Below are 11,234 nucleotides of genomic sequence, written 5' to 3' on the forward strand. Positions count from 1 at the left end.
AGATTGATGGATTCTATTTGGCTTCCTGGTGCCCCTTCCAGGATTAATTACAGAGAAACCTGCATCCTCATTTAGGATGTCTGTGACTTACATTTTTGAGCTCATGAACATGAGCTGGAAGAGAGTTCTGCTAAAAATGATGCAGCCCAGGATATGGCAAACCATTGTTGGACAGCTTTAGGTCTATCAAACAGAATTAAAGGAGACCTGAGGGAAATGAAACTTCATGTTATCTGTTTCTTGAGGTAACTGAAAAGAGGTTGACATTCTGCTTTACCTTAAATAAACCCAAGGAATGGAGAATTAATATGGACCACCAAAGTCCACAACTGTAAACACAGTGGAAGATTATTTTTCGAGGAGTTCAGTCTTTATCTTTGAAAGTATCTAAGACACTGGTGGTACTCTTGATCTCTCTTATGATCTTCTTGTAGTCCAACTATCACTGTGGCTTTTCATCTTTTACCAAAATTTTAAAGTTTTCAAAGCTTGACAGGAAGTTGGCCCTGTGGGCCTTGGTATGTGGAGAGAGATGAAGGAGGTATTCTCCAATCCTGAAATTAATGTCTATTGCTTTGTTTTCTGCAGCTAGAGAAGACTGCACTCTGTTTTGTTTTGGTTTTTCCAGTCCTACACTTCTATGCACAAAATTTTGATAAAATGAAGAGATTTAGCCATCACCTTTAACTTATGCCAAAGCATTATAGGTAGGTCTGTTGAAAATAACTGTCCATGGCTCAGTGAATATAATTGTGGCTGCTATGATTGAAGAATCATCATCCTTCAGAAGCTCTGTAAGACAAACCTCAATTAAGAGCGAATGAAGCTGGTTTTTGGAACTCAACAGCAAAGAGGCTGTGAGGGTTAGCGCATCAGTGGAGCACAATAATTGTTTCACTGTGCTTATTATCTAGCGCCTAAAGAAAGTGAGAACAGTCAGCTGTTAAACAAGCAGTGATAAGCTGTCAGAGCAATTTTGTACACTAGAGAAGATACAATTCTCTACAATATTGCTCCTGGAGGAAAGTGAAGTTTCAGCCAGCTAGATGCTTTGTGCATAATGGTCCAGGGGCAAAGGGGAGATACTTTTTCTTTACATAGTTCCAGAAAATGAGAGGTTCCCACCCAAACTCTTCACAGTGATGTACCACAAGCTACTCCATGTCTTTGGTCTTCACAGGTGGAAGATAATCTCTACCTCTACCTGCTGTTTAGCTCAGGCTACAGTTACTTGTAAGCTGATTTTATCAGTAAGTATCCGAAAGTACTCCTGATACTTTCACTAAGTATCCCCAAAAGGGGATGGAGCCAGGCTCTTCTTGGTGGTACCAACCAATAGGACAAGAGGCAATGGGCAGAAACTGATACAGAAACAGGAAGTTCCACCTGAATATGAGCAATAACTTCTTTACTATGCAAGTGACCATGCACTGAAACATGTTGCCCAGAGAGGTTGTGCAGTCTGTCTCACTGGAGATATTCAAGAAACATCGGGACACAATCCTGTGCCATGTGCTCTGGAAGACTGCTTGAGCAGGCAGGTTGGACCAGATGACCCACTGTGGTCCTTTCCAACTTTACCCATTCTGATTCTGTGACTTCCTGCAGCCAGTGTGACGAGCTGTGGTCCACCGAGGAGAGTGGCATTCCTCAAGCCAGGCTATGGCTGAATACTGGAAATTGAGGTTACTTGGTAACTAAAGGCTCATTCTCAATCTGTCTGCACCGAAATGCCTTCAGAACATGCAGCCACACAGGTAAAATGCAAAAATAGTAACTAGTAACCGTGACTCTCTAAGTTGAGATTGTTAGCATTAACACAACGTAGATTATTTAAAAGTATGAACCTTTCTGAGTATGAATGGTGCCTCTCTTTTGACCGAAGACTGATACACATGTGGGCTTTATGCCTGCATTAAGAATCTTCTGCCCAAAAGAAACAAAGACTTCGTATGTGTAGACCTCAGCCCCATAGCTACCCAGCACAGGGAATTTCTTATGGATCTTGAATGAGGAAAAGGCAATTTAAGGTGCTGGGATAGACCAGAAATTACCACCCTGTGGCAGCCCTTTTTGAAACTTTTGCCATTTGTAGAGGCAAGGACCAGGAATCTCTTTACTTATTATAGAGCAGCAGAGTGATGCCTTTGGAAGGCTGTTCTCCTCCTTAAGAAGCAGAAGCATGATCTTTCTTGGGCTTTTGGGGGTCAGGCAGATTTGGCTGAAAACACACCCACCTTAAATCTTAAGCAACCCAGAAATTTCTGCCTGCAATGACTGTCTTTCTCTTACCTGGCCTTCTGCAAGAATTATTGGCGTAATAAGTCCTGTAAAAAAAAAGTTTTGGTTTTATCCTACGAGACATGAAATAGGAAGCATGACCTTGCATTGACTTCAGTGTACTAAACTTTCCTACTTTCAAACCCATTTTTTCCTATTTTCATATATTTGTAAAAAATGAGTTAGTCTGTAAACATCTTCTTTGTCATAAGGGTCGTAAAACTGAGTCTGATACCAACTTATTATCTGATGGTTCTGTTCTCTTACACACATCCTCTGGTTAACAGCATGTATTCTTGAACTTAGAGGTGGGATTAAAAAACCCAAATAATCAGTATTAACTATATGTGAGAACCTGGAAACAGAAAAGAGAGAAAAAAGGAAAAGGAAAGAAAGATTCACGAATGCTACACCTTACGAGACTTTGATTTAACAAAAGTTTATACTTTTGTTTTCTTCTTCTAGAGTTAAAAAAAGAACTAACTTTTTAAGTACACAATTTAAAAACAGTGGTTTATGATTGACATGTTTTCAGTCAATTTCCTAAACAGTTTTAACAAAATCAAATACAATTCATACAGTTGCAGCAATTCAACAGTTACATGAAGATATTTATAGCATAACGTTCTAAGTTATGCTCTTGACTTCCCAAAACAGCTCTCTGTGATGACATAACTGATTTAAGTGTCATTTGTGAAATGTGTTGTACTCAGGTGCATATCTGTTATAGGATTCTAGAAATATTCTTCTAAGAGGCTTTACAGGAGTAAATCAGGGGGTTAGATCTAAGACCTCTTCTTAGTAAGAAAGCAGATGGCTGTTTCTCATTGCAGAGACAGTCCCATTTCCAAATTAGCCCAATTGACAACAGCCTAACAAGAGGCAACAGAATCTATATCACACAATTTGTTATGTAAATGCTGATGTGCTGCTAAAACAACAGTGAAAAAAAATAGGTTTTGCTAGAGGCAAAAAATCAGTTCTCTTTCCTTCCGCTTCTTTGACTTAACGAAGAGACACACACTTAACTAATTGCTTTGGCAGGCCAGCAGGCTGCCTGTGCTTAATAATACCATTAGGAATTCCACAAGTTTTCAGCTTCTAACATTAAGGACCTTCAACATGTGCTTTTTAAAAGTGACCCTCAGAATTCTTTGTTTTCAAAAGATGCTTTTTCTCTCATATCCCACTGTTTGCTGCATGAGGCATAACACTACACAAATATGCAATGTGCAGTCAAAATGGGGCACTTGTCTGTCCCAGGAAAACTAAATCCTTACCCAGCACTCTGCTAAAAAAAATGACACTCAGAGCAACTCTGAGTTCACAAATAATACCTTCCCTATATTTCTGCTTCAGCCTTGTCACACACAGCCAATTGAACTTGTTCAAAGCCTGATGGCTCTTCATTTTTCAGGTCTAAGTTGTGAACATGCATCAAAATTTCAGGTTCATACTTACAACAGAAAAGAAAGAATCTAAACACCAAATTGGGTCATATTTGCCCTTCTCCACACTTAATTAGATTCCTCCTTTTGGCTAGGGGAACACTCTTTCTAGATCTATTAATTCATAACAAAGGAACAAGCTTTTGAAACAAGTAACAAGACTTTGAAAGATGGCTGGTTTTTATCTTGGAGTTCCATTTTAAAAGAAAAAAAATCACATAACAATTAAAGAAAAGGTAATACTGCCATAATCCAAATACTTTCCTCCTCTATTTGTTTTATGCAGTAGAAAATATAATTATCAGATTCCTACAGATGGGTAAGATGATTAGGACCAAAGAAGGGCGGAATCCAAGACAGAGTCCTGCCATTTCCACTCCATGTTCACTTGTAAAGGCAGCTCTGTGACCAACGTACTTTGTGCTTGGCATGACTGTTTTTGTGGTTCTTTATAGGCACTAAATGTATCTAATACACGATGCAAACCCTTGTACGTAATTTCAGATTCCGATATTAAGGTTGACATGAAATTTTAGGAGGTGTGATGCTCACAGTAGTGCTGTGAAGTCTGTCTTGGATCAGTTTCTTCTCTCACAGCCTCCAGAAAAACTAAAGATGTGGTTGCTACAGGAATGCTAGTAGATTACATGATCTGAAATGACTGGCATTTCATAGCCTCATAAACCCCCCTGCACCTTACAAAGGGACATGGCACTAAAAATATTGCAAGGAATAAGAAAAGGTTACGTTGGTGACTGTGTTCATGGGAAAACAGTTTGTGTACAAAGGTGAAAAAGCATCTTCTGATCAAAGTCTCTTTCATTCCCAGATCATCTTGTACACAGGGTCTCCAACTTGAATCGTTCCAGTTTTGTCAACAGCAAAGTATTTCCCAAAGAGAGGGCTGGTTTTGTAGATGTGTCGCTCGGATGGATCACAAAGGCGGTAACTGCAGAGAGAAAGCCCTTCTTTAGAATCAGTGATAGCAAAACCTAAACATCAAAATATCAGTGATGAAAGAGAGGATATGAATAATGAAGCCCTGTTTTGGTCACCATACTAGACTAAAAACTAAATAAATATTGTAGTTACAAGAATCAAACAGTTCAAATGGAGGAAAAAAAAAGCTTGACTGTATTCGTGCATCTATGTCTAATACATATACAAAAATTTTTGTAAAAATAAAAGTCAAAGTAGCAAAGTTAGATCTTTAAATATCATAAATACCTGTTACCCCAAGCATTCACCCTAGCAGAGACGGAAGAGATATGAAATGTAAAGTTTGAAAGAAGGAAGAGAGAACTTGTATTTTCTTAGCATACTGCAAAAAGTAGACTAGAAGCCAATATACACAGACCCTTACACTGCATGATTCTGTCCCACACACACTTCAAATCAGTTCTAAAATTCTAGTCTAACATGTTGGGACCTAGCCTAAATCCTCTCCCACAACCTAAGAAACGCTGTTATTTTTACAACCTTTTCAATGTCTCCAAAGGCTCCTTCCTGTCTATGACTCCAGTGTCTGGGTTAACAGTTGTTAAAATACACCTGCAAAGACACACAGTGCAAAATCAGTAACAGCTTCTTATCATAAACCTCTTTGCATCTGTATAAACTAAAGGTCTCAAACATTTACCTGCCACAACACACGGTCCCTTTCATCTCCACATCACCAATAAGAATATCCTCCCACGTGTCCTGAGGAAAGGTAAACATTGGGCACAGGTTAGACACGCCCACATGCAATCACTTTTCCAGGAGCAGCACAATCATTCATAAAGCTGCATCATTTGAGATGCTCACCTTTACTTGTACCTTCAAAATATGCAGTTATATTACAGCACTATTTTAATGAAAACTTTATGGTCACTGCATTTATCCCATTTCAGGGTATTTATCCCAATTCAGGACCAACTAATAATTATATCTGAAAAGAACGATACACAAATAATGAATCTCGTTCTGCAATGCGTCCTTCTCTGAAGCAGTGAACCTAAACCAAGTTTATTCTTACTGTGTGGGTGATAATCTGATCTGTGGCCTCTGGCAAATCACCATTTTTGCAGAAAGGAAATTTTCAGTGGAAGCAACTTTTCGCTTCTCATCTACACAAGCTTCCTATTGCAATCCCTCTTGGAAGACAGAGATCTATTCCCACTTCAGGAACTTTTTAGATTCGAGAAATTATCAGATCTATCCAGAGGAAATTTTTTTAAAAAATGGCAACATGACATAAAAACACATAAATGCCACCATTACCAGTTCATTTCATCACCTGATACCTTCCTAAATAGTGTTTTTTTGAACTACCAGAACACTGTCAGAGATGTAGTGATGGACTGCAGTATTGCAAGGGTTAGTTCTACTCTTGTGCCAAAGGCTATTTAAAAAATATGACACTGACAATTTACAAATTGTTCATTTGTATCATTAATTGATCAATTACAGTATGCAGAGCTTTGCCTACTTTACACCTAAAGATGAACTCTCAGTGGCAAGCCTGTCATTTAAACACATTTATTTTATCCTTTGCTAAGCTAAATAATAGTTCACAGACCTGCCTCCTCCCTCAATGTTTCATGTGCACTGATGTGAGCAGAAGTTTTATCTCTCTGGAATTCAGTCGTAAAAGTCACAGAATAGCAGCTTTCTTCACCTTCAGAGCACCACCACACAAGGAAACTGAGCTACAAAGAAACATAACCAAGTCTTCAAAAGACATTTAAGACAGTAATTTTACCTCCTCAAAAGCGCTGCAATCTGCCACAAGAATATTTGGCCTGAAGTTCTGTATCTTAGCTTTCTTTTCCAGCCTTGTATTTAAATCATCCATTGAAGCTTCAGAGAGGAGCAAGACTGGGCTGCAGTCAGGATAGGCAACCTACACAAACAAATACAAACAAATCCTAAGGTTGCTGTAAAAGCACAGGAGAAAAGGAATAGCAAAAGGACAGGTGTGTTGGAACCAGTGGCCACATATTAGCCTGTTAGGCTGCTCCATTCAGGTTTTCATTTTCCTGGAATTAGGTTAACAAGGGAAACAACATGCTCTTTCCTATTTCAGTAACCGTGGTGAGTTTCATTTGCTCAAATTGTAAAATTAAACTTCTCCCTACAGAATTAAACCAAAATTATATAAGCTACCACAATTCCTTACAAAGTAATACCATATGCATGTCCCAGATGCTTATTCCAGGTGTTACAGACAGAATCAAGCATTTCAGTAAAACATGTTATGGTGAGTTATGAAAGATACTCAAGACATTTATAGACCTGCTGAACTGATCCAGTTGACTATAATGAACTAGCTGGATTTTTCTAACTAATGAATCTGCCTTATCACAACCTCAGGAGGGAGTTCCACACCCAGAACAGCAATACTCAATTACAACTCTCCATTTGTCAGTCTAAATTTGCTTGACAGGAAGGGCTGCCATATTAGCAAATAAGGCCAAAGAAGAGTATTCAAAAAAACACAAAAATCCTAAAAGTGGACTTTCACAGGAAAACACAACAAAACAAAAAAGATAATTTTTGGCAAGAATTCTAGTGTATAGCACTCCTGTCTTTCTTTTATATTATTCTTCCTCCTATCCTTGTACATCCTTTCAACCATCATATGACAACTGCTAAAATAATTATACAAAAAATTCTGCCCTTTTTTCATGCTAGGATTCCTGCATGTCACCCCTCCTAATCTCACATCCCTTTTGCTGAAACCTAGTCTTCTGTATTGATCTCAGTGCCTTTACATAATAAAAGCATATCTATAAATCCATAATTGAATATATCTTCTCCTCTTTGTGCAACAACAAGCAAGACACTGATGCCATACAAATAATAACATCAGTAAGACAAGGTACTCACAATTTTAATTTGTTTAAAAACCTTACACTCATCAGAGACAGTTCAAACCACCTTCACTTGAGAGAGTTGTTCAAACGAAAAGGGCATCAGTGACTCAAATGACATGAGGATATCCAAGCACAACACCTCCTTCCCATACCTGCATTAAATTTCTCTAATATCACACCTTCGAGGCTCTTCCCACAGAAAGAGATGAAACTTCTGTAACCTTCTTTAGATTTTAACTCCTAGGCTCATAGCTATAAGGCCCTGGGTTAAGTATCATTCCTTTAAACAAAATATGAAGTAACAACTTGCATCAGTACACTCTCAGACCTAACAAGGGAATGGAGGCTTCCTATGCAACATAGATTACACCATGGAAACATCTTTAAAAATGTAACTTTTTTCTACTCACTGAGACGCAAAAGGTTCCTCTTCAAATATGAGTTTCAGACTCTTTAGCTGCAAATGGTCAACAGCTTAGAAGTAAAATTCAAGCAAGTCACCTCACTACAGAAAAGGAGAATACTCACATGGTTCAAGTACATGATTACACACCTTGCTAAACTGGGCTCAATCACCAATGGTGGAACAGGCAAGTTTTGGTGGGTGTGTGGGAAGTGGTTAAAGGAAGTACTTCTGAGAAAAAGAACATTTATTTACCTCATCAGTGCTTCGGAAAAGGTTTATTGTATTCTTTGACTTTCTTGGCACCATGGAGGGCTCAAAGTGCACCAGTCGATAGGGCTGTGATTTCAGGAAAGTGGTGATCCACTGAGCCACTTCATCACCACAGTCCCTGCCTTGGATATCCTGTCCAAACACCCTGAAGAGTAACAACACATCAGCAAGTTAGCTGGAAAGATGAAGGCTCAATGATGCTTATTATTTGAAGGCAAACAACATGTTTTAATAGTAGTAGCAATATACAGAAAACAAATCCCCTGAATTATTACAAGTTGGAGGTTGGTTTCAAAATCTGGCACAAGGATCAATCCCAGTGTTCAATCTCCTTGTGGCCACCACGTTTTGGAAAGCTAAGTAACATGGACATGGCTGGACAATACCAGTTGGTGAAATAAGCCTTGAAATAGCCTTAAGGTGCCCAGAGCTGACTGTCACATCAATGACCAGTAACAAACCCACCTGTCTGCCAGGTCTACTCTTGCATTTCCATGTCACTGCAACACCAAAAGATTTCTACCAAGAAATCAACTGAAAGGTAATTAACTTAGAAAATAAACGATAGTTTGGAAGGACATGATTAGTTGCCGTAACTGACATACAAGTGTTATTTATTGTAAGTGTCCCTAATTGTAATGGAAACTTTCTTTCAGATTTTAGTGCTGTTAAAATGTAGCTAGAGTTGAGCAAAACTTAAGCTAAAACTTCACATATAAAAAAGATCAGTATCTTATGAGAGGTTAAAAATTTATAATGGAAACAAAGTCCATGGCGCACAAAAGGTCAATGGCACCAGAATACAAACAAGTTTACACAAGGAACACTTTCCTGGCAAGAAAAGGCAGACCTCAACTCAACCTTTCAATAAACTTCAACAACAGTCATTAATAGTTTTGTTACATTCTTCAAAGTAGCCATTTTGACCCAAACACACTGCAGTTTCCTATACCTCAGCAATCATACCCTGGACAGCTTCAAGCACAGAGATGGCCACACAGTTAATCCAGAGTTAGCCCCTAGGAGCCCTCCTCTACTCACTGGGGGAGAGATGAACCATTAGGGTGCCAGCAGCAATATCCCTGCTCCATTTGCTGGGATTCCTGTATCTACTCCGCAACACAGGCTGGGATTAAATGCCATTGCCCCAGACAGCAACCTTTCTCTTCTCTCTGTTCCACAGCCCCTGTGTGCCTTCTGACTGGCAGGTCAACAGACATGAGGGTCTTATAGCTTCCAACACTACTGTTTTCCAGTCACAAAGCAGATGTATCCTAAGCACTCAGTGGTTTAGGGATCCCATAGGAATGGATCATGCAACTGAAGTGTTAGAGACATTAGGCACAAATGAAGAGCACAAGGTTTGTTAACCAGAGTGCTATAGAAACCCTCTAACATTTGCACAAACAGAAGATGTGCCTATGCACTGGCTTCAGTCTTTCATTTGACTCTCCCAAAGACAGCATTTTAATTATCCACATGAAATTTGCAACTGGAGTTAGCAGATTTCAAGACTGGCATCTGCACAGCCCTATGCAACTAGGGGCACTATTGCACTGCCTTGGCTCCAAACCATGGGGCACGAGCCAGCACCCATGTGAAGGCATTGTGCTGGCCCAGAGGTGGAATACACACAAGTCTGTGCAGGGCCAGCAGAGATCACTGTGCAGCAAGATAGCTACTCACACTCACATGCTGGAAGGAAAGAATCAGGGAGCAAAACCCAAATCTTCATTTCTCTGAGCACAGTATTACTCCCAAACCTCGTTCTTACAAATGGATCGGAAAGAGTCATCCTTGAGCTGACAAATGGCAAATTGTTTAAGCACAGCAAGAGTCATACAAACCCTTAGGATCCTTCCTGAGAAGTACAAGGCAATGTTCCAGCTATGGGTGTTGCTTATTTCACATCCTATGCCACCACCTACAACGCCAGACAACTTCGTAACTCTTAAAGTCCGTTTACATGCATTTAACTTTTGATCATTTGGATCCTTAAATTCTAGCAGTTTTAAAGGCAGAGAGTGCAGGTTTATTAAGGCAAAGAAAGAAGAAAAAAAATCAGAAGAAAAAATCACCAAGCTCTAAAATTGGAAAATCCAAGATAATTTTTAATTACTGAAATCTATTAGGCTATTTAAATACTTTTCTAACGGCACAACAAAGTTTAGAAAAATAACACCTTGAAAACTGCATGGTTTTGTAGTGCATGCGTCATTGGCACATACAGGCAATGTACACACCTTTTTAAAAGACTGTTCCATTTCTCTACCATTTGTAACTTGCACCTGCCTTGTATAAACAGAGATACTGAGCTTTGCTGATCAAGGGTTTCCACAGCAACAGATTTATGCTAAAAGCAAGCAAGTGCAGCTCCTTGTCAGTACTTTTAGTTTTAATTATAGCAGCTGGTGCATTACCATCTCTGCTATCCAAAGGACAAACACTGACCAGTAACTTGTAACACCATTTACAGTTATTAAATACTCTTACATATTAATTGACATTGTAGCAGAGAAAAGATTTTCCAGCTCCCCCTGGTAGTTTTCCAGCATGGATTTCAATACACAGATAAAACAATTAGGCTTGGATTCATACAACAAAACTCTAAGCACACAGCTAAATCACTCTTTGTAACCCATCCACCTGAAACTCCTTTGAGGTAGCAACTACAGGGAATGCCTTGGTCTCCAGGGATGCCTGTCTTTCCTGTGACCACAGGGTGAGCCTTGGGCAAGCAAGTTTTTAAAAGAGACACCTCAGTTAAATGCCTACAAACAGGGATGAGGGAATCTAAACTCCGACATCTCACCAGCTCCGAATGGCCAGCGTGCATCCAAAAATGCTGATGCAGATTTTAGCTGTGATCAAGAAATACCAAAGGGCATGACTGAGGCTCTGAGATGCAACTGCTCACCTAAGCATAAGTGAAAACACTAGAAGTAAAAACAAATGAGCAAACATAACATTCTA

General features: G+C 39.2%; 2 protein-coding genes across 2 annotated transcripts in view; one reads left to right on the forward strand and one right to left on the reverse strand.

Moving 5' to 3' along the window:
* Positions 1-2,703: 2,703 nt before the first annotated feature.
* LOC103754097 (mitochondrial amidoxime reducing component 2) lies at positions 2,704-8,420 on the reverse strand. The gene is made up of 5 exons (XM_029965141.1): positions 8,244-8,420; positions 6,472-6,612; positions 5,368-5,429; positions 5,208-5,279; positions 2,704-4,677 (listed from the first exon to the last, which is right to left on the reverse strand). The coding sequence occupies exons 1-5, from the start codon at positions 8,295-8,297 to the stop codon at positions 4,548-4,550; spliced, it is 459 nt and encodes a 152-aa protein (XP_029821001.1). The 5' UTR covers positions 8,298-8,420; the 3' UTR covers positions 2,704-4,547.
* Positions 8,421-9,568: 1,148 nt separating this feature from the next.
* The window catches only part of LOC115308015 (profilin-3-like), a 4,111-nt gene continuing 2,445 nt past the window's right edge, over positions 9,569-11,234 (forward strand). The window contains 1 exon segment of the mRNA XM_029965091.1: positions 9,569-9,622. Within this exon segment, the coding sequence (XP_029820951.1) occupies positions 9,569-9,622 (54 nt within the window).

Source organism: Manacus vitellinus, unplaced genomic scaffold (assembly GCF_001715985.3).
Source record: "Manacus vitellinus isolate BGI_N305 unplaced genomic scaffold, ASM171598v3 scaffold_8_pilon, whole genome shotgun sequence".
Lineage (NCBI taxonomy): Eukaryota > Metazoa > Chordata > Aves > Passeriformes > Pipridae > Manacus > Manacus vitellinus.

Coding starts and splice junctions, on each gene's coding strand:
- LOC103754097 (XM_029965141.1), bottom strand. CDS start 8,297: ATGGTGCCAAGAAAGTCAAAGAATACAATAAACCTTTTCCGAAGCACT. Junction 5,430..6,471: donor ATTGCAGCGCTTTTGAGGAG/GTAAAATTACTG, acceptor ACCTTTCCTCAG/GACACGTGGGAGGATATTCT. Junction 4,678..5,207: donor CCTTTGGAGACATTGAAAAG/GTTGTAAAAATA, acceptor TTCTCTCTGCAG/TTACCGCCTTTGTGATCCAT.